Source organism: Brienomyrus brachyistius, unplaced genomic scaffold (genome assembly GCF_023856365.1).
Source record: "Brienomyrus brachyistius isolate T26 unplaced genomic scaffold, BBRACH_0.4 scaffold57, whole genome shotgun sequence".
Classification (NCBI taxonomy): domain Eukaryota; kingdom Metazoa; phylum Chordata; class Actinopteri; order Osteoglossiformes; family Mormyridae; genus Brienomyrus; species Brienomyrus brachyistius.
In genome coordinates this window covers 1,652,822-1,676,553 of record NW_026042332.1, presented here as the reverse complement: position 1 = coordinate 1,676,553, position 23,732 = coordinate 1,652,822, and the positions used below count along the sequence as shown (strand labels likewise).

At 44.3% G+C, this 23,732-nt stretch overlaps 1 protein-coding gene and 1 non-coding gene across 2 annotated transcripts; both read left to right on the top strand.

Annotated features, from left to right (window-relative positions):
• Positions 1 to 508: 508 nt before the first annotated feature.
• On the top strand, positions 509 to 590 carry trnal-aag (transfer RNA leucine (anticodon AAG)). Its single transcript has one exon. It is a non-coding gene; the product is annotated as a tRNA-Leu (tRNA).
• An 11,358-nt stretch (positions 591 to 11,948) lies between these two features.
• On the top strand, positions 11,949 to 20,702 carry LOC125724530 (serine/threonine-protein kinase pim-1-like). Its single transcript, XM_049001271.1, has 6 exons — positions 11,949 to 12,114; positions 12,553 to 12,647; positions 12,796 to 12,840; positions 12,924 to 13,302; positions 20,242 to 20,418; positions 20,510 to 20,702. Exons 1-6 carry the CDS (start codon positions 11,988 to 11,990, stop codon positions 20,605 to 20,607), a joined length of 921 nt encoding a protein of 306 aa, XP_048857228.1. The 5' UTR covers positions 11,949 to 11,987; the 3' UTR covers positions 20,608 to 20,702.
• The last annotated feature ends 3,030 nt before the right edge of the window (positions 20,703 to 23,732 follow it).

Sequence of the window (23,732 nt, the reverse complement as noted above, 5' to 3'; positions counted from 1 at the left end):
TGTATTTGTCTAGAGAAAGTTTCCTCACACTAAAAATGCATGTGGGTGTCTAATGTGACTTTCTCTTGTTGCCGACTCATTGGAGTTCGACCTCGGTTCAACACAAATCAGCGTACAAGACCTGCCTGTTTCTCTTAGGATACCTATTGTATATAAAGCTTCTTCATATGAGCCGAACTGTAAAACAAAGACTGACATGGGTAGTGTGGCCGAGCGGTCCAAGGCGCTGGATTAAGGCTCCAGTCTCTTCGGAGGCGTGGATTCGAATCCCACCGCTGCCATATTTAACTTCTAAAAAGCCTGGTTGTCTGTATTTGTGTAAAGAAAATTTCCTCACGCTAAAAATGCATGTGGGTGTCTAATGTGACTTTCTCTTGTGGCCGACTCATTGGAGTTCGACAACGATTCAACACAAATCAGCATACAAGACCTGCCTGTTTCTCTTAGGATACCTATTGTATATAAAGGTTCTTCATGTGAGCCGAACTGCAAAATAAAGCTTAACATGGGTAGTGTGGCAGAGCGGTCCAAGGCGCTGGATTAAGGCTCCAGTCTCTTTGGAGGCGTGGGTTCGAATCCCACCGCTGCCATATTTAACTTCTAAGAAGCCTGGTTGTCTGTATTTGTCTAGAGAAAGTTTCCTCACACTAAAAATGCATGTGGGTGTCTAATGTGACTTTCTCATGTTGCCGACTCATTGGACTTCGACCGCGGTTCAACACAAATCAGCAGACAAGACCTGCCTTTTTGTCTTAGAATACCTATTGTATATAAAGGTTCTTCATATGAGCCGAAATGCAAAATGTGGAGTAATACGGGTAGTGTGTCCGAGCGGTCCAAGGCGCTGGATTTTAGGCTTCAGTCTCTTCGGAGGCGTGGGTTCGAATCCCAGCGCTGCCATGTTTATCTTCTAAGAAGCCTGGTTGTCTGTATTTGTCTAGAGGAAGTTTCCTCACACTAAAAATGCATGTGGGTCTCTAATGTGACTTTCTCTTGTTGCCGACTCATTGGAGTTCGACCGCGGTTCAACACAAATCAGCAGACAAGACCTGCCTGTTTCTCTTAGGATAACTATTGTATATAAAGGTTCTTCATATGAGCCGAACTGCAAAATAAGGAATGACATGGGTAGTGTGGCCGAGCGGTCCAAGGCGCTGGATTTAGGCTCCAGTCTCATCGTAGGTGTGGGTTAGAATCCCACAACTGCCTTATTTACAACATCGTGTTCTCGCTTCACCAGCAGAAGGAGAAGATGCAGTCTGCGGCAGTGCTGCAAGCTCGGGTCCGCACGATGGCGATGACTTTTAACTGAATGCTTTGTGGTTTTCTGTTTCCTTTTTTTTGATGTATGTTTCTTGTCTATTTATTTTGTTTGATTTATTTTTATGATTTACCATCATCCCTTAGCGCTCCATCCCCTGTTTTATGTTTTTGTTGTCTGTGGGTATACTTTTTTCTTGATCATTTATTTATGAGTTTTATTGTTTTATTTCCTTTTTATCCGGTGCGCTCTGTGTCTTTTATCCCTGACGTCGCCCGCTCATTGAGTTGGGTGGCGGGTGGTGGTGCTGGCGGTTTTATCTCGTGTGGGGACGTCTCGCTTTCAGTGGTTTTGTGTGTGTTTTAGCTCCGTGCCCCGTTTTTACTGGTTTTATCGTGTCTCCTTGTGCCTGCTTTTAAAATGACTCTTTTATTGACATCCTTGAATGCCCGGGGGCTGTGCTCCTGGGCGAAGGTGCAGGCTATTTTAACAATGTGCAAAGACACTACCGTTTTATGCCTCCAGGAGACTGGGTGGGATGGGGCTTTTATTGATCGGGTGCGAGACGTATTGGCGGGCGACGTCTTCTTCTCCACTGCTTCCGTTAGGCCGGGTATCATTGGTTGGGGCGTCGCGTTGCTCTGTCGTGGGCCCCTAGTCGAGTCAGCATCACTGCTGTACTTGGATGGTGGGGGTAAGTGCCTGGCAGTCAGACTGCTTTTAGGGGGCGGCTTCGCCTGTAGTATAGTAGTCGTGCACGCGCTGACTGATGGGGCCCGTTGTGCCTCCTATTTTGACTGTCTGGCTGTGCGTGTAGCACAGTGGCCCTGTCCTCTCGTCATTGGGATTTTTATTTATTTTTTATTTTTTTTCCCTCCACCACCCCCGCTCTGTGGAGGACTACTTTATTTCTATTTATTTATTTTTATTTATTTCCTCATGAGAGGGAGAAAGAGGTGGAAAGAAGGATGAAAACTGAGAAGAAGGGAAATAGAGAGGGAGGGAAAAGAGGAAAAAAAACACAGATAATCTGCTTCAATACCTGCTGATGAGAGAAAACAACCAACATCTGTATGAATCACAATGACCATGTTAAGAAGCAACAGCCGATCGAGACAGTGTGTGTCTGTGAGTACCAGTTTGTACACCTGTGTGCACACCTGTGTGTGTGAGCGCGCTGGTGTTCAAAAGATTTCTCCATGTAAATGTCTAGTAGTGTGTGTGGGGAGCCACAGCCCCACCCCTCAGGACATGAAGCAGACACAGAGGAGACCCGGGCCCCAGACATGCAGAGGCCCCCCAGGGCATGGGAGCCCTGGAGGACCACCACAGGGAGAATAGCAGCCCTCACCCAGAAAAGGGCAGAGGAGAGCTCTGGAGGGAGGCCATCCGGCAGCCACAGTGCAGGAGCCCCAGGGGGCCTGGAGGCGAGCCCGCAGGCTCCACCAGCGGCCGGCCCCACCAGGACAGACCGGGCCCCGAGCCCAGAGATCCAAGGGTGCCCCAACCCACCAGCAAGGGCCCGACCGAGCCAGGAGAGCAAGACCCCGCCAGGCAACCGCTGAAGGTGAAACCAGCACCCACCCGAGCACCCAGTCCCGGACATTGAGAACCACCAACGCACCAGCGGCCGGGGGCCCCATCCACCAGCAGGGAGTGTGGCGGGGGGGAATAGAGTCCGAGATGTTATTTCAGGTGGAGTCTAGGACCCAACCTGACATGTGTGTATAAACAAACAGGCACACACATATACAAGCATACGTTCCCACCCTCATGCACACATAAACAAATATTTACACATTCACCCAACATTTAGACACACAGAAATGAATGCTGTACACATACTCTCACTCCCCATATATACTCTATGTGGACCCCTATTGTTTCCTCTGGCGAGGAGACCAGAAGACCACCCAGGACCCCGCAGCAGCCGAGAAGCCCAGCAGCTCAGACCCCGGCCAGACGGCCAGCTCTTCCTCTCAGCCCCCAGCTCCAAGTGGCGAACAGAGAATGGGGGTGTGAAAAGACCCCATGCCCCCCTTCGCCCGCTCAAATGTGGTGTTGGTGCATGTTGTTCTAAAGTGCTTTTAAAACAGGTGAAAGGCATGGCGCTAACCACCCCCTGCCGCGCAACAGCTGGTGAGATGCTGAGATGTGGGGCTTGGCACTAGAGGTAAGGCTGAATGAACAGACCGCCCTCTGGATGCCATTCTGTGTGCCCACCCCCAATGCCCTAACAGGAATAATCCTAAAAGATGATCACTTCTAGTTTCAGAAGCACCGTCAGAATAGAATGCAATCAGTTTATTATATAAAAAACCCTGAGAAATCCATCCATCCATCCATTTTCCAAACCGCTTATCCTACTGGGTCGCGGGGGGCCCGGAGCCTATCCAGGAAGCAATGGGCACGAGGCAGGGAACAACCCAGGATGGGCGGCCAGCCCATCGCAGGGCACACTCACACACCATTCACTCACACACACACACCTATGGGCAATTTAGTAACTCCAATTAGCCTCAGCATGTTTTTGGACTGTGGGGGAAACCGGAGTACCCAGAGGAAACCCCACGAGGACATGGGGAGAACATGCAAACTCCACACACATGTGACCCAGGCTGAGACTCAAACCTGGGTCCCAGAGATATGAGGCAACAGTGCCAACCACTGCATCACCATGCTGACCCTGAGAAATGCTCATCAGTTTTAGTTTAAGGTCTGGATCCTGCTGCATCCTCTGTTCCAGACTGAGTTGATGATGGTCTTGCAGGGGCAGCAGACCTTCGTCAATGCCTAGGTCCAACAACTTAGCCCAAGACCAATAATGATTTTTTGTTGATCAAACACCATCTCAAGTTTCATAAGAACTTCCCTAAGCAATGCTATGAAAAAGAAGTTTAATATATTAAAATGAGACACATACACACACCATAATGCCCTATGATAGCCGTCATCTTAAAGTACAGTCAGCCCAGCAATGTCTAGGCAAATAAAACTGCAACAAAATCCATTTAGTTGTATGGAATACATGCTTATACCGTGTGTCCCCTGGCCAGTGGATTTGTAAAAGAGGTGGGGTAACAAAACAATCTGGCCAAGATGACAGAAATTAATGGCTTGGCAACATGCAGCATGAAAACATTTAGAGTACATGTTGGAAAGCTGTCTGGGAGACCAAGTTTGTCTACGTCAACGCTGACTACCGTTTATATGTTACATTACCTTAAATCAAGAGAAACAGACCTCTGTACATCTTCATTTAGGCACTCAAGCTTTTGAGCTGACTGACAGGCCACCCACTAATGTTATATGACGGACTGATAGCTGAGAATCACTGCAATCCAAAACAACATAGTCATCGATGGCAACGGCTATTTGTTATTGATTTGTTAATTAATGGCTTCTAATTAGTTTATTTTCTTATCAAACATAGAATCGAAATTATGTGTTATTTTCCTTCATCCATCGATTTATTTTCTTCACATTTAAAAATTTCATGAGGTTAACTTATTCGTTACTGGTGGTCAGTCGGCACAAAGATTTCTGGTTGACATGTATCTTTGCTTTATGGCCTCATTAAATAACGTCCGAAAGACGTTATGAACTTGTAGCTGCCTATTTCATCTATATCAACAAAGTGTCCATGAATTCCAGCAGTGCAGTGCGGTTATACCGAATGGTTGGTTCCTCCAAACTCAACTGTGAATCTCCGTGAGTTTGCAAATGTGAGACTTAAATGGGATTTACCAATTACCAATATCACTTAGTAACCTGTGTTAGAATGCACGTCCACAGTGAGCTGCATTACCAGATCATGTAAACGATTGGTAGCAAAGTTCCCCTCATGGCTGTTGAGAGAGAGAGTCTCGTGATATTTCAGGCGAGTTTGAGGTTTCAGAGCATAACAGCCAGTTCGCACAGAGGCAGTGAGCACTCAATGAACGGAGGCTGAAGTTGTGTAAAAAACATGCATTTATTCTTAACTAACACGACAACTAACATGACAGATGTAGTATATGGATCTGTTTCTTTAGGTGGATGACAGTAGGTTGTAGAGGTGATGAGCTGAGGGAATGGTAGCACTCCAGAAGGTGCGGTGTTTTGAGCGGTTGTTGGAGTGGAGCCCCTTTGAATTTCTCTCTTTGTGAAGGTTTAAGGTGAAAGGTTTTGTCTTGGGGTTGCAGTTCACTGTTGGGTAGCAGGTCTTCACCAGCAGGCTTCAGGACTGGTTTCTTTACTGGGCTTTGCGGTGGTCTGGCGATTTCTTGATGGTATTCTCATCAAGTTCATGAATAGGGATGACCAGGAATCCGACACCTGAACCAATGGCTGGCCATCTAGTTGCCGGGCAGATCAACATCAAACACACAAATACAACACTAGTAACAAACTGTGTATTTTAATAGGGGTTACATCAAAGGTCACATGACCGAACCAGAAACCAGGTCTCATTACATCCACTTGTCTGAGAAGGAGAAAGCTATTGGTTTTTATTGTTGGCATTTTCTTGGATTTAAATATCCAAATGTTAGTGAGAAGAAGGAAATGTTCTTGTCATGACCAGTAAAGTTCTAGAAGTGGGACAATCCTAGCAGTGATTTCTGCTGTATATTATAATGCACAAAATCAAGGAATTTCAACCATAAGTTTCCATCACATGAAATCTTTGGATATTATGGATATATAATGTGAGACATGAATTTATAAATAGGGGAGAACCACAAATATGCCATAAAGAACCATAATATTATTAGTCAAGGGGGCTGGGTCATGATCACTGATCATTCTACTCCTACTTCTATCCTGAGAAACTTGATAAATACTGTCCCTGAACTGGAACAGACTGAGAACTCCAACAGAACACCCAACACATCCCTAAAGTTACTCTCAGGCTGTGTGGCTTCCTCATAGCCATGTGACAGGCTGCCCAGGTGCTAACATCACCACTCAGCCTGTCTTTGTATGATACTGGGGGAAAATAAGCGACAGCAAGACTATGAAGCTCTAATAGCTAACAATAAGAAATCAGAAATTTGCAGAGAGTTCTCTATCGGCTAAGATTAACTTGTTGGTGTTAGATTGCTAGTGACGTACTGAATTATCCCCATTCAGGACTACTAACGTTAGCTAACATTATAAAATCCATTTTTTTCTTAAGGCTCTATCCTAATAACATTAGCTAACATAAGCAGATACATTCCCTTGTAGTTGCTTATGTATGAGGAAGCGTATAGCTTAAAGCCCTTATCCATTTTGGTGGCAGGAGTTTTAGATGTCAACCTGCACCCATCTTTGGTAGCTTGTGAAAGCATCTCTTGAATAAAACAGCAGCATATTCAACTTTGATCGTAGCACAGACCTGACCTGGAAACAATGTGACCTGTTTTACAGAATAAGAAAGTCTGTTGTGCCTAAACCCCATACCCATTATATTAGAGTAGACCAGTGGTTCTCAGACTGGGGGGTGCACCCTAGGTATTGCAGGGGGGCAGACCAATAGGATAGCCTACGCTCCACTCGAACACTGCTAGCAAAAACATGGACAAGTTTGTGCACCCAGCCAAGCCTCCAGCAGAGGCTGACTCTTCATCAGCTGCAAGTTCAAGCTCCAAAGCAAAGAAGAGAAAATATGATGAGTCATATCTGGCCCTTGGTTTCACAACGACAATGGTGGGTAACCAGGAGAGACCACAGTGTGTTGTGTGTCTGAAAATACTCGCTGCTGACAGTCTGAAGCCAAACAAATTAAGACATCATCTGGAGACAACAAACCCTAAGCATAAAGATAAGCCAGTTGGTTTCTTTAAAGGAAAACTCACAAACCGCCGTGCACAACAAAGCATCATTACTAAAGTTATACAGTATCTTTGCCTAAAAACGCTCAACTGGCATCATATAAAGTTGCCTACCGAGTTGCTCACTGTCAAACACCACACACAATAGCTGAGGATTTAATATTTCCCTCCACTATCGATATGGTTGCAACTATGATTGATGAAGCAACAGCCAGCAAGTAAAAGGCAATTCTGTTATAAAACAATATGATCGCAAGCTGCATTCATGACATGTTAGAAGACATAGAGGAGCAGCTGACTGACAAGGTGCGGGACAGACGCCACTTCGCGCTGCAGGTGGATGAAGCTACTGACAGTGACAGAGACTGTTTATTCATAACATACATCAGATGTATCGATGCTGAGGATTTCAAGCAGCAAATTTCAAGGATTCTGTAAGCAAATTACTGGCAGAGCCACTGCAGAATAAATGCTTAAAATCATAAACACCGACGGGGCTATGGCTATGGCTGGGAAACGGGGCGGACTGCAAGCACTCGTGAAGCGCTTCTCCCCCAATGTGCGATGGACACACTGTATGATCCACTGAGAAGCGTCGGTGTCTAAACAGCTGAGTCCCGAGCTAAACGATGTAATGACGGATGTCATCGCTACAGTAAATTGCATTAAAACACGCCCCATCAAAGCCCGGATTTTTCCTGCCCTGTGCGAGGAAATGGGCTCCAACCACACAGCTGCTTTGTTTCACAGTGAGGCTCGTTGTCTGTCACGCGGGAAAGTTTTTACCAGAATATTTGAGCTCCGAGATGAGATCAGCGCTTTCATGGAGGAAGAGGGTCACGAGCTTGCCAATAAGTTTAAAAATGACAAATTCCTCCTGAAAGTTGCATACTTGAGTAAGATGTTTCAGAAACTCAATGGGCTAAATCTACAGATGCAAGCCACCGATACACACCTTCCACATCGGGCAGATAAAATCACATCATTCACAAGAAAACTGGAGATGTGGGATCAGCGAGTTACTGAGGGAAATATAGACTCATTTGGGAACCTGAAAACATTCATTGAGCTCAACAAACTTCAGAACACAATGATCCCATGCATGAAAGCTCACCTCTCCACTCTACAAAAACGTTTCCAGGACCTTAAAATATTTGACTGGATCCGAGACCCCTTCAGTGGTACACTGCAGAGGAGGAACAGTTCATTGTTGTCACCTCAGATTCATCAATGAGCCTGCAGTTTAAGTCTAAAACACTGGCTGCATTTTGAATTGGAGTGGAGAAGGATTACTCAGTGCTAGGAGGGAAAGCTGTGGGCACACTCCTTCCTTTTGCTACATCCTACCTATAAGCTTTTCTGCTGTGGTCTCTATTAAGACAAAATACACATCAAAGCTGCACATTGAAAAAGAACTAAGAGTGACTGTTTCCCAGCTGCAACCCTGAATTGAGAAGATGTGCAGCACAAAGCAAGTCCACACCAACCACGGAAAAGTGTGAGACTTGAGATGATCCCCTTTTACGTTTTCTTCTGACTGGGAACTGGTTAATTTCCCAGCCATTCGTGTGGAGACAGCTGTTTATTCTTCTTTATAACTTCACTATGCTCTTTATTTCTCCCACAGTGATGAAATTGCACCATTTGTAATTGCATTTGTTTCGCTCGATTAGAAAACTTTATTAAATAAAGTTTGATTCTGAACCTGTGTAGATTGAAGGGGGGGGGGGATCAATAATGTTCCTATCTGGGAAAGGGGGGCCCTGCAGAGAGAGTTTGGGATCCACTGGACTAGACAATGTTATATTAGACAATGGCATGGCTAATGATGCAGCTGTAGATCTAGACTCTAGATCTTCCTTGGGCTAAACGATAAGGTTTCAAGGGACAATAAATAAGACATTCTATTTTTAAAATGTTCAATTAAATCAAGACTGACATTTCTGAGTAAACTCATAATCTATGTGCTATATCTACTGCATCATGGGCTACAGTGTGAGACGATAATAGCCAAAATATATACTAAAATAATGAATATTGAATATATAATTGATTTTTTATTAGATAGTTTTATTATTTATCAAATTATTTATCAATAGCAAATTGAATATAAATATGAGTAACAGTGTTGTTTGGTTTGGTTTTTGGGTTGTGGGTGAGCTTCAAGTTCAGCCATGTCTTTGGCATGGAGCTGGGTAATCTCAACATTTACACGCTAAAAGATCACGTGTTCCTATTACAGTAATGTAGTTCACTGCATTCCTTAGCCGTCAAACTGTCAGAAATATTCTTACAATATTCTTCTCTTACAATATCGCAACACAGTTTCTATTACACTATACATCCATTTTCTGAAACCACTTGTCTTACTTAAGGTTGCGGTGGGGGGGAACTGACCTGTCAGTCAAAAACGTATTAGCCAATGGGGACGCGACCCTGAAAAAAAAAACCCGCCCACGCGAGACGTTTATGTCAGAACTATAAACAAAAAAGTCGGGGAGCGAGAGCGAGTAAGCTTGCAACGTAAACAAATGAAAACATCATCAAAAGACCAATCATGTGTTTGCAAGTTATAATTTTTACTTTTGAGATGACATTTTTTTTGCTTCAGTTAGTTTTTTTCTTTAGCCTTGTTTTTGCTTGATGTCAAAAAAGTTTGCTTGATAATATTGGCACAGATTCCATATGTAAGGCGCTTTCACAGCGAAGTTACGGAACCTGGTCCCGGTTTACAAGTTCCTGGGTTGTCATGCCTTTTGTAACTCCTGGTCACTTTCATGTGTCACACCGCACAATAGAAACTAGGAACTTTAAGGTCGTTGCTTAAACTCCACACATAATTACACCGCCACGCCGAAACAACGGTGGATAAATAAGTCAATCACTTTGTTAGTTAATAATTTATTAGTTATTTGGGGGATCAATTGATCAAAACGGAACACAGTTCAGAACTTTCATTTATATTTTACTTTTACTTACGATCTGCATTGTTTATGATTCTTATTACATCTGGCCAGCAGATCGATCCTTCGTTTCCCACAAAATAATACATGATGTAACGTTATTCCGCTAATAAGCTCTGGCTAATTTCTGGGCTGGCACCGGCAATATTGGACAAAAGTGCATTGCTTATTCATCTAATTTTCCGATGCAGAGATATGGAGACACAGGGGCTCCGTAGTGTTACTATACATCTGATACACACTTATAATGTAGCAAGTGCCAAGTTCATGTCTGTTGTTTTGAACTTTTGAATCAATATTAACAAGCCCCTGAGTATTAAGTAACAAACCATTTTAAGATCCATGACCTTTTTTTATTTGTCTGTGTGTTGTTTTCTGTATTTTAACAATATAGGTAATATATTACATACGTTTCAGGAGCTTACATAAATAGAAACGATCGTTTGCTTTGAGACAACGTAAGGTTATGAAGATGCGCTGTATACATAAAATTGAATTGAATATTATGTACAGCGCTGTATTGTGTTATATCGTATTGGCATTATACGCACTTCAGAAATTTAATTGGTACAGTACTGTAATTTGAAAAGCGTTTCAGACAACTACTGTAGTTTTAAATCGTCAATAAAATGAAGTAAATAGCGACGCTGTCTGTGACACCCGCTCCGTCCGCTCCTCGTGTGTGCCACGCCCCCTAATTACCCACGTGTGATTCCCTGATTGTGCCAAGTCGCATCATGTTCTTTTCTGATTAGTTCCCTGTATTTAAGTCTCTGTTGTACACGAACCCGTTGTCTGTCATTGATGTTACCTGGTGTTTGTCGACCCATGATTCCAATTAAACCCTCGTTTTGCCCCGTTAATTCGCCTGTCTGCCTGCTTCCTGTCTGCTCGCCTGCCCGTTTGCCTAGCCAGTGATCATGAAGCGTGACACTGTCCTTATTTTAATATAATATACAAATGTGAATCAGATGGTAATCTGAGACATAATTAAGAAGCAGAAAAAAGCGGTAATAACCATCATCCGCATATATAATGATCAATTTCTCCCAGACAAACGTGATCATTAGATGCGGTTCCCAGTGTATTTCCATTCAGCGGAATACAGCGGAAGACTGCCTTTCGGTGATCTGGTTCGCTTTTTTCCTCCTTAATCAATTTGTTAAATATTCCCACAAACCAGCCACGCTGTTTATGACTGAGCCAGAAACTTTAGACTGCATTTCCTATGTGATCGGTTAAGTTGTTTCTGCGTTTTAATCGTAATGGCAGATTCCTTGTCACTCCGTGATTTCTGATGTACTAGTTGGAGATATTTTGAGCTTTAGAACGAATGAACCACAGCTTGTTAGAGAACAGGTAACTAACAATTAACAATTCATCCATATTCAATAGTCGTGCATGATTTTGGACTACGGGGAAACCGGAGAACCCGGAAGAAACACCATCCATCCATCCCATCCATCCATTTTCCAAAGCGCTTATCTTACTGGGTCGCGGGGGTCCGGAACCTATCCCGCAAGCAATGGGCACGAGGCAGGGAACAACCCAGGATGGGGGCCAGCCCATCACAGGGGACACTCACACACCATTCACTGTCACATGCATAGCTACGGGCAATTTAGCAAGTCCAATTAGCCTCTGCATGTTCTTGGACTACTGGAGAACCCGGAAGCAACACCACGATGACAGGGGGAGAATATGTAAATTCACAACTAATTATATTATTGCTAAATAATATATTCAAATGTCTCTTTTATTATTCAATTTTACGACGGGGGGACTGAGGGGCCTCTGGGCTGCAGCCCATGTAACCCCGTGCATGATGCCGTCTGTTGTTCTAAAATCAACAATATTTGAATGATGCTCATCCATCCATCCGTAACTGGTCAGCCACAAAAGCATCATTTAATTGCATCTTGCTTAGCATTCAGAAGGACGTCTTTACTCCTTCAGTATCGATTACTCATGATAGCAAAAATGGGTAAAAAACGCTCCCACTTCGATTCTGCTGACGAATCTCCTGCGAAAAGAAGGAGAGAGAGTACGGAAGTTCGGAGTACCGGCGAAGTCGGGTCCAAAACTCCCCGCAAAGGTTGGAATTTAAATTTTATCGTCTTTCGATAGAGAATGAAAATTACACCTAAGAAAGCCATGTAAATCTCTTTCATAAGGCTTGCTGCAAGACCAGATGTGAACAGTGTACTGGACTTATAGATTAAACAAATAAATAAATGCCACATTGATTGATAAAAAATATCGCTGAACGTTTGAAAAGTAAACATACCCAAATTGATTCAATACTAGTACTGTAGCTGTTTTGATTCAGAAGCCGAGCTTACTCGGACTGCACCATCTAAAAGGCAAACTAATGATAATACTGTATTTAAAAGCCAAGTTTAGGATAGGCATGTGGTAAAGAAATGTTAATGCATGCTATTTAAAGTTATTAGTGAAGTGTCTGCAACTGTATTATCCTGTAGAAAATGCTGTATGGACTCTTTTTCTGAAGTGTACCTGCTTAATGTTGTAGAACATTTGGAGGACCTGTACCTCCAGGGCCATCTACTTGGAACGGGTGGCTATGGGGCAGTTTTTGCCGGCATTCGCAAGGCAGATGGCTTCCCAGTAAGTGACCAAATGGTGTAGCCGCGACATGCGTAGTAATATCTCTCATAGGGATCCCTTTTATTGCACCTGTTACAGGCACCTATAAAAGGTGATGATTTCTCAATAAATCCTACACTAAATTTGTGTTTTTTTTTTTTACCTCTAGGTGGCAATCAAATATGCCAGAAAAACTGAAAAGAAGCTAGAACTGGTAAGTGTTTTCAGTCATAGAGCTGGGTTTATTTGGAAGAATTTCTGTCTAAATATATGTATATCCTTCCCTCCCATTCATAGCCTGGACTTGACGGGCCCATGCCATTGGAGGTGGCGCTGATGAAGCTTGTTAGCAATGAGTCATCTTGTGCCAACGTGCTCAAGCTCATCGACTGGTTTGATGGACCACAGGATTATATTATGATCCTGGAAAGACCGGACCCATGCGAAGATCTCTTTGATTTTTGCAAAAGGAAAGGAGGCCTCCTGTCAGAAGGTGTTGCCAGGCACGTGATGGTGCAGGTCCTCCACGCCTTGCGTCACTGCCAGGACTCAGGCGTCCTCCATCGAGACCTGAAGTCAGAGAACCTTTTGATCAGGACAGACACTCTGGAGGTCAAGCTCATCGACTTTGGCTGTGGCGATATCTGGACAGATTCCCACTACACAAAATATTCAGGTCAGTGAGAGAGGCTAATTAAAACCTGTCAAACTAACCCCTGGTTCAATAGCAAGTGGCGGGTAGTCCAGTGCAGTGTTTTCCAGTGCAGTGTTTCCCCTACCATTAACCTGCGTGAAGTTGCCCCCCATATGTTTCAGATTTCAACCAAACTGGTCTCAATCGTATGTGCCGCGCTTGTGCCAGATTGGGCCATTAAAACGATCCTTTGTGCTGTTTTAGTTTCTGAGATATAGTCTGTGTACATGGTGACGTCATCAGCGTGAAGTAGGTGGCCCATTTTCCTCTGATTTCCACCAGACCGATCGCAATTGTGTGTGTTGCATTTGTGCTGGGTTGTGCCATTAAAACTATCCTTTGTGCTGTTTTAGTTTCTGCGATATTAATGTCTGTTTACATGGTGACGTCATCAGCGTGAAGTTGATGCCCCATTTGCGTCTGATTTCCACCAGACCGATCGCAATTGTGTGTGTTGCTTTGTGCTGGCTTGTGCTGTTAAAACTATCCTTTGTGCTGTTTTAGTTTCTGCGATATTAATGTCTGTTTACATGGTGACGTCATCAGCGTGAAGTTGGTGCCCCATTTGCGTCTGATTTCCACCAGGCCGATCGCAATTGTGTGTGTTGCATTTGTGCTGGCTTGTGCTGTTAAAACTATCCTTTGTGCTGTTTTAGTTTCTGCGATATTAATGTCTGTTTACATGGTGACGTCATCAGCGTGAAGTTGATGCCCCATTTGCGTCTGATTTCCACCAGACCGATCGCAATCCCGTTTGCTGCATTTGTGCCATTAAAACTATCCTTTGTGCTGCTTCAGTGCAGAGATATTGCTTATTTGCATGGTCACGTGACTCTGCTGTTAAGTTAGCCCCCCATTTGCCTCCGAACCGGTCTCAGTAGTTTGTGCCGTTTAAAAATTGTCTGTGCTGTTATTTTTCTGAGTTATACCTCTTACTTTACGCCTTCACATGATCGCCGTATAGTGCTCAGGCTCGTGTTTCTCATGTGAACAGAAGGTGGAGCGTTTGATGACTCCGTGTCAAAGCTGGACGTAGACTTAGTCAGCCCCACCAGCCAGATACCGCATTTCAGGATCCTGCTAGATATTTTCACAAATGACCGACCGTTACATACTGCCTCGTTACTTGCAGGCTTGACCCAGGTTATCATGTGTTCTACCAACTCAGCACAGCACAGGACGTCCATTTCTTGAGTTGTGGGAGTGAAAAAGCAAAACGACAATATGTAAAGTGGCTCTTGCGGTGTGAAAAGCGATTGTGTGCCATTTACAGTGGTAAAGCACATCACATAACTCTAAATTACGTGCAGACGTACATAGCGTTTTGCTACAAGGTAGCTAGTGAACGCCACGGCAGCAAATGCGACCAGTTAATGCTTAATACTCTACAACAATGTATAATAAACTCTTGTCATTTTGCCTGCACTGTGTGTTGCAATGTCTACAGATGTAGCCACTTGAATTTTCCCCTGTTTCCATGATGGGGCCTTGGCTGGTCCATGACTGGCCCCTGCTGGGTCCTGGGTGGGACATTGACTGTAATGAGATCCCCCACGATGATGTAATGAACAAGGGGGCCGGCATGATCTGCCCCTTACCTCTGTCTGTAAAGTACTTGCAATGATTTATCCATCCACCAGGGAGAGCAGTGATTATGAAAGCTGAAGTGACTTACCAGAGTAAGTCTTACCAGTAGTTTTGGAAAAGGAGAGTGACCCAAGATGTGTGTAACAGACTAATTACAGGCCTAAACAAAGTAATAAGGATGATTGTGGAGAATAAAGGTGGACAGAGTGGAAAATGAAAATAAAAAAATCAAATGGTTCTGTACGGTGCTTGAATAAAACAGACACATTCCTTAGTGCAGAGGTCTCCAACTCCGGTCCTGGAGGGCTACTGCCCAGCAGGTTTTCTATCCTACCTGGCTTCTGATGAGCCACACCTGTCCTCAGGTAAATATCAGGAACAGGTGTGGCTCATCAGAAGCCAAGTTACAAGTCTGCAAGTTGTGTCTAACTAGGTGAGCAAGGTTTAAAGTTTCATCAAACAAGTGACTGATTCAATAAATGACTTTTGGCAATTGGCAGTTTCGTTCCCAAAATGATTTTTATTATTTCAACAATTTGGAAAAACTAAAATATTTCACCTATCTAAAAAAACATTTATCCCAAATTGCTACAAATACTTTTATTCAGCACCAATAATTGGAGATCATTTAGAGAGTGATTATTCTATCTTTTTGTTAAAACCTATTTTCAGTGGTGCTGACAAATTGTAAAAAATCACATCATAAACATTTTTAGCCAAGACTTTTGAGCTCTGAGGCTTATAGACATTGGGGCTGGCTACACAAACAGAATTGTATTTGGTGTGATTACTAAAGTGTTACAACTTTGAAGTGACTTTGGAGTCACCACACCTTTGCATACTGTCAATGGCCCATGGAATGTCTGTCACTGCTCCTCACACCAATCAGTTTGGAAAGGCAGTGTGAATTTTACAGTTTTTTTCAATTGCTAAGACAGATACTGCAATTCTGGAGTTGCTTTCTCAAAACTCTTCAAACAGTCACCACAACATTATCTTATACAAAATGCAATCAATGACTAAATGCAATCATGACTAAAAGTCATGGATTCCTGTCTCACTCACAACATTAAATTTTCAGAGGCCATTTTGCAGATACCAACATACTGACCCTAAAACTGCTAACAAGACCGTCAAAACTGAAATATGTAATTTTCTTAAATTACTATCAAGATCCTTTCTAAAATAGATGGTAAAAGCCATATAATATAAACAAATTGACACAAGACCAAACAATGAATGCTGGATGCCAAGATATTTCTCCAGAGAAATGCCAAGGATGGATCTGGCATGTAAAGAGATACTACCCTAGATTCTACTCTGTCTTAGCGATTGAAAAAAACTGTAAGAAAAGACACAATACTAGCCTTTTTACAGTTTATAACATGCAACAGATTAAACGTTGATAAATAAAATATGCAATCACATTATATTACAGGACTAATACAAAACAATAAATGAATATTAGAACAACAAATTGTCGCTCCTGATCAAGATGCCAAGCTTCAAAACAGTTCCTGTCTGGTTGAAGGCAGAGATTGAAAGCACATGCTTTGCACTTCCGAGGGGTTTTTGTATGTACTGTACAATATCATAGCGCTGGATTAGTATGTACCAGCATGAGCGCTAGCCAAGTACCTAGCCCTGTTTGTCTCTGGTGTAAAAACTTCGGCTGTGTCTTCAGTTCACCTTAACTACAACAAGTTATTCGGCTAAGCAAGAAATCCTGCTTTGTGAAATACCCCCGATCTCAACCCTATTGAAAATTTGTGGGTTATGCTTAAAAGCCGGGTCCGTGCCAGGAACCCAGCTAGTTTAATTTAGCTAGAAATTCTGAGTGGTCAAATATTCAGCCAGAATTATGCCAGAAGCTTGCTAATGGATACCAAAAGATTCTGGTTGATACCTGTTGTACCTGTGTGTGTAAACTTGTGACCACAACTAAATTATGTTTTTGTAAAGAAAGCGCCATCTCATGGTAACACCCTGCAAGTGAACAGATGGGCGGGTTTAGACGAGAATTTAGGCACATCCCCAGAAGGAGGGGGGTTACTCCCTTTGGCTGGCTTTTGGCAGGCAGCCGCCTTGGAGGGGAAAATTGGTTCCCATGGACCCTCTTACTTGTTGTACATGGCGGTTAAATAAAAATGTCCGATAATGAAGTTTTACTTTCTTTGTAAAACTACAGCGAAAAATACGTATGTCTGTATGCTGGGCTGGGCGATATTGTCTAAAACTAAAATCTCCAATTTTTTTACTTGTATCTGTGTCTGGGTCTATGTCAGGGGACAGCATATAGGCTGCCAACTCATTTTTGACTTTTTCTGACTTGGACTGGGAGGTAGAAGGCACTTTCTTCTTGAAGAAGCTTGCCAATGTCTTTTTCTTCTTCAGCTCAGGCTGTGCTGCATCTTCATCTTGCACCTGCAAAGTAGGGTCAGGTTGTGGTGTGGCTTCGTCAGCAAGGAGAAACTTCAGCTCCATAACAGCTCTTTCCTTAATTTGTTCCACCTTGTTATGTTCAGTGTAAGTCATCCGGAATCTGGGCTCCATTAGTGAAGACATGTCCAAGGGTTCATCTGTGACAGTTCATCTTCTATTAAGGTACCCCAGTATGTTGTTTTTGTTTAGTTTTGTTAGTTCAGTATCTCCCTCATCTGGCTGTAAGAGACTGCTTCTGAACAGATGAAGCATCGGTTTGAGGTAAGAGACACTGACATAAGTCTCCCCAGACTGGGCCTCAGTGAATTCTTGGTGTGGTTTCACAGCTTTGTTTACTGATTATAAAATATCTATGTCTTGCCATGTCGACATGAGGTGACGAGTTTGCTTCTCAGACCCCAAGATCCGGGCTATGGCTTTTTCCTGTTCCAGAACTCGCTCTACCATCCTTTGCCTTGAAGCCCACCTTGTTGGGCCCTCTGTGATAAGCTGGTGGGTGGGGAGGCCGAGCTCGGCTTGTACCACAGCCATATCTCTTCTTCTTGTCCAGCTGAATGTGAGGCACTGACAGCCTTTTTAGAAACACCAGTGGCTCGTCAATTCTTGGGTCCTTTACACCATTCTCTGTACAGCAAAAAGGCAAACTACAATTACACACTGTACAGCACAGACATTTGTTTACTTATAGGATGCCTAAATGCTTCCCCTCTTTACATTTCATTAATGCATATGAAACACTAGCATACAAACTCATGTATGGCTGCATGTTTCGGCTGGATCACAGGTCTGAGGTAGTTGAGTAACACAGCACATTCTCCAGCAGCTGTGCAATTTTTTTCACTGTACTGCTATATAAACATGGTAGGGCTACTTCGGTATAAGACTTTCGGCTTGGAAGCTCATATTTGGGGTCGATTGTTTTTAGCTTCTGGAAAAACCCGTTTTTCAATAGTGCAAATGGGCACCATATCTTTGGCGATATGAAATGTCACCGCATCTGTAATTTCTTTCCATCGGGGTCCCTTCTTATCACATGGTACGCAACGCGAATAAGACGCTGATATTTTTATCTGCTCTTTAGCCAAGTTTGCAAAAGGTACAGTATGAACAATTCTGGACATGCCACTTTTTGTTCAAATGTAAGTAAAAGCTGAGAAATATTTTTTTTCCACAATGATACCTCTTGTACATGTCTTATTATCTTCTGGGAGACGCCTGTGTCATTTCCAATCAAGAAAAAACTTGCTGGTTGAATAAAAGTAACTTAAAGTCAAAATTTGGCAGGTGTATGAATAATTCTGGGCTTGACTATATATATATGTGTGTGTGTGTGTGTGTGTGTGTGTGTATAGTTAATGCACACATATAGACCTCACAAATATTAACGCTCCCCCCCCCCTTTCTAAGATGGCATTGCTCACGTGAAAATGCAGTGCTCCCTTATTGCTATTACTACCTTATTACTACCTAATTCCATGCTACATATGAAATGCATATGGCTATCAGTCGCTGAGAATCTGAATTTATTCAGCAGGATCCTGAAATGCAGTATCTGGCTGGTGGGGCTGACTAAGTCTATGTCCAGCTTTGTCGCAAAGTCATCAAACGCAATCAAGTAAAGGCATAAACTAAGAGGTATAACTCAGAAAAAATAGTACAGAATTTTTAAAGGGCACTACTGAGACCGGTTCGGAAGCAAATGGGGGGCAAAGTTAACGGCGGAGTCACGTGACCATGTAAATAAATAATATCTCTGCACTGAAGCAGCACAAAGGACGGTTTTAACGGCACAAACCAGCACAAACGCAACACACACGATTGCAATTGGTCTGCTGGAAATGGGGGGCCAACTTCAAACTGCTGACGTCAACATGTAAACAAACATTTATATGTCAGAAACTAAAACAGCACAAAAAAAAATTTTAACGGCACAAATGCGGCACATACTATTGAGACCAGTATCTGAAGAATATGGGGGACCAACTTCACGCAGGTCTACCATTATATAAGGGGGGCACCCCGCCTCTCCAACGGCACCTCCCACCCCCCGTTGAAGGTCAAGTTAATTTTATTTAATTTTATTTTCTATATAGCTCCAGATCACAACAGAAGTCATTTAAGGTTACCTTTCCTATAGAACAGGGCTATACATTGTGCCTTTATCAAAAGTAAACAGCCTTATGTTATTCATCTTATTTACACAACAGCTTGTCATTTTTGTCTCTACACGGTCGTGCGTTTACAATTGTCCTCTGGTCTCTGTATCGCACATGGAGTTCTGCCCCGATGCACACACACAGACACGTGCACGCACACAGGTGAGCACACTCCCACCAGCGGACAGGGAGCACACGTTGGAAAATATGTCGCGTCAACCACCTGAAAAGCAGACAAAAATATCTGCTCCCAGGGTGGAGGACAAACATCCACAATAGGCTGCAAGGAAGACCATCTTGCAGCCTGCCTGCAGATCGGGAATAAATGGGCCGGACGTTTCTGACTTCCCATATCAAGAGGCTCTAGAAATGTCCTTCCAGAAGCCCAGAAAGATACACTGCAGTGACATTTTATGGATAATTGTCATAAAAAGAAATGTTCTGATGTTTAGTTCAGTTGTAATATTGACTGCTGTCATTAAAAGAAACACAGGAAGACCATGAATCTTGTCGGTGACTGTCTGCCCCCCCCCCCCCCCCCCCAAAACAAACAAAAAAAAAAAGCTGCAAACCCAGGGGAAACACTGCAGTGATCAAGAAATCTGGACATGTGATCAAACTTCCTGCAGGGGAGTTGGATTTGTGTTCATGAGTCCTAATCTAACTCGTTTCAGTAAAAATATAGGTTTATGAAAGATTTTGTGAGTTTATGAAAGACTTTGCTTTGTTGTTTTAGGCACAAAGATCTTCGCTCCCCCAGAGTGGTTCCTGAGCAGAGAGTATCTGGCTGGCCCCGCCACAGTCTGGTCTGTGGGGGTTACACTATTTAATCTAGTGTGCGGCTACCTACCCTTCCACAACCAGATGGCAATCATTTCAGGCCGCCTGAAATTCCCCCCATGGGTCTCTTCTGGTGAGCAGCTTATTTTTTGTCCCGTGACTTGAGTCTCCTGACGGGGAGTGTTTTTTTCTGACTAACTATGTGCCAAATTATTCTCTGACAGGCTGCTGCAATCTAATTCGCGGGTGCCTGAGACGCAAGGCGGCGAACCGGCGGAGCTTGGAGCAGATTCAGCGCCATCTCTGGCTGCAGCAGAAGTGACTGCTGACTATTATTGGGCCTTGTCAATTATTTTCTTACTGTTTTGATTAAGGTTGATTAGATAAGGTTATATAAGATAAGTTTTTTTAAGTTGTTATATAAGTTAAGATTATATAAGATATGTTTATATAAGATAAGATTATATAAGTTAAGATAAGGTTATATACGATAAGATTGTATACGATAAGATTATATAAGTTAAGATAAGGTTATATAAGTTAAGGTTATATAAGATAAGTTTATATAAGATAAGTTTATACAAGTTAAGATAAGGTTATATAAGATAAGGTTATATAAGTTAAGGTTATATAAGATAAGTTTATATAAGATAAGTTTATATAAGTTAAGATAAGGTTATATAAGATAAGATTATATACGATAAGATTATATAAGTTAAGATAAGTTTATATAAGACTAAGATAAGGTTATAAAAGATAAGTTTATATAAGATTAGTTAAGATATGATTGGATAAGATAAGATGTCTTTGAGCCGACCCTTTATCATGTTTGAGGGGTTTGCGTGTTCCAATGATCCCAGGAGCTATGTTGTCCGGGGCTTTATGCCCCTGGTAGGGTCACCCAAGGCAAACAGGTCCAGGGTGAGGAACCAGACAAATTAGGCTCACTAGACACCTTATGGTAAGAAAATCATTGGATCCACGATTTCCCTTGCCCGGACGCGGGTCACCGAGGCCCCCCCTGAGCCAGGTCTGAGGGTGGGGCTCGATGGCGAGCGCCTGGTGGCCAGGCCTGCACCCATGGAACCTGGTCAGGCACAGCCTGAACAAAGCACATCAATGGGCTCATCACCTGTAGGAGGGGTCATAGGGGTCAGGTGCAGTGCGAGTTGAGCAGTGGCCAAAGGCGGGGACCTTGGCGGTCCGATCCTCGGCTGCAGAAGCTAGCTCTAGGGACATGGAATGTCACCTCTCTGACGGGGAAGGAGCCTGAGCTGGTGCATGAGGTTATGAGGTTCTGACTAGATATGGGTCGGCTTGGGCTCTGGAACCAGTCTGCCTGAGGGGGCTTGGACCCTCCTCCACTCTGGAGTTGCTTGCGGGGAGAGGCGCCGAGCAGGGGTGGGCATACTTATTGCCCCCTGGCTGGGCGCCTGTACATTGGGGTTTACCGCAGTGGACGAGAGGGTAACCTCCCTTCGCTTTCAGGTGGGGGGATGGGTCCTGACTGTTGTTTGCACTTATGCGCTCTGAAGTGGCAGTTCAGAATACCCACACCCATTTTGGAGCCCTTGGAAGGGGTGTTGGAGAGCACTCCTCCTGGGGACACTCTTGTTCTGCTGGGGGACTTCAATGCTCACTTGGGCAATGACAGTGAGACCTGGAGGGGCGCGATTGGGAAGAACGGCCCCCCCCCCCGATTTGAACCTGAGTGGTGTCTTGTTATTGGACTTCTGTGTTCATCACGGATTGTCCATAATGAACACCAAGTTCAAGCATAAGGGTGTCCATATGTGCACTTAGCACCAGGACACCCTAAGCCGCAGTTCGATACTCGACTTTGTAGTCGTGTAGGCATGTCTTGGACACTCGGGTGAAGAAAAGGGCAAAGCTGTCAACTGATCACTACCTAGTGGTGGGTTGGCTCCGCTAGTGGGGGAGGAAGCCGGCCAGTCCTGGCAGGCCCAAGCATATAGTGAGGGTCTGCTGGGAACGTCTGACGGAATCCCCTGTCAGGAGGAGTTTCAACTCCTACCTCCGGCAGGACTTCTCCCATGTCCTGGGGCAGGCGGGGGACATTAAGTCCGAATGGGCCATGTTCCACGCCTCAATTGTTTAGGCAGGTGACTGGAGCTGTAGCCATATGGTGGTCGGTGCCTGTCGTGACAACAATCCCCGACCTGTTGGTGGACACCGGTGGTGAGGGATGTCGTCAAGCTGAAGAAGGAGTCCTATCGGGCCTTTTTGGCCTGTGGGACTCCAGAGGCAGCTGACGGGTACCGGCAGGCCAAGAGGAATGCAGCTTTGGTGGTCGCCAAGGCAAAAACTTGGGTGTGGGAGGAGTTTGGCGAGGCCATGGAAAACGACTTCCGGATGGCTTTAAGGAGATCCTGGTCCACCATCCGACGTCTCAGGAAGGGAAAGCGGTGCAACATCAACACTGTTTATGGTGGTGATGGGGCACTGCTGACCTCAACTCGGGACGTTTTGGGTCGGTGGAGGGAATACTTCAAAGACCTCCTCAATCCCACTGACACGCCTTCCAATGAGGAGGCAGAGTCTGGGGACTTGGGAGTGGACTCTCCTATCTCTGGGGCGGAGGTCACTGAGGTGGTTAAAAAGCTCCTCAGTGGCCGGGCCCTGGGGGTGCATAAGATCCGCCTGGAGTTCCTTAAGGCTCTGGATGTTGTGGGGCTGTCTTTGTTGACACGCATCTGCAGCATTGCGTGGACATCGGGGGCGGTGCCTCTGGATTGGCAGACCGGGATGGTGGTCCCCCTCTTCAAGAAAGGGGACCGGAGGGTGTGTTCCAACTATATGGGGATCACACTACTTAGCCTCCCTGGTAAGGTCTATTTGGGGGTTCTGGAGAGGAAGGTCTGTCGGATTGTCAAACCTCAGTTTCAGGAGGAGCAGTGTGGTTTTCGCCCTGGCCGTGGGACAGTGGACCAGCTGTATACTCTCAGCAGGGTCTTGGAGCGTTCATACGATTTTGCCCAACCAGTCTAAATGTGTTTTGTGGACTTGGAGAAGGCATTCGACTGTCTTTCTCGGGGAGTCCTGTTGGGAGTGCTCTGGGAGTATGGGGTGCCGGGCTTCCTTATAAGGGCTGTTCGGTCCCTGTATGACTGGTGTTATAGCTTGGTCCACATGGCCGGCAATAAGTTGGACTCGTTTCCGGTGAGAGTTGGACTCCGTCAGGGTTGTCCTTTGTCACCGATTCCGTTTGTAGCTTTTATGGATGGAATTTCTAGGCGCAGCCAGGGCGTTGAAGGTGTCAGGTTTGGTGACCTCAGGATTAGGTCTCTGCTTTTTGCAGATGATGTGGTTCTGTTGGCTTCATTGAACCGTGACCTTCGGCTCTCACTGGGACAGTTCGCAGCTGAATGTGAAGCGGCTGGGATGAGAATCAGCACCTCCAAGTCTGAGACCATGGTCCTCAGCTGG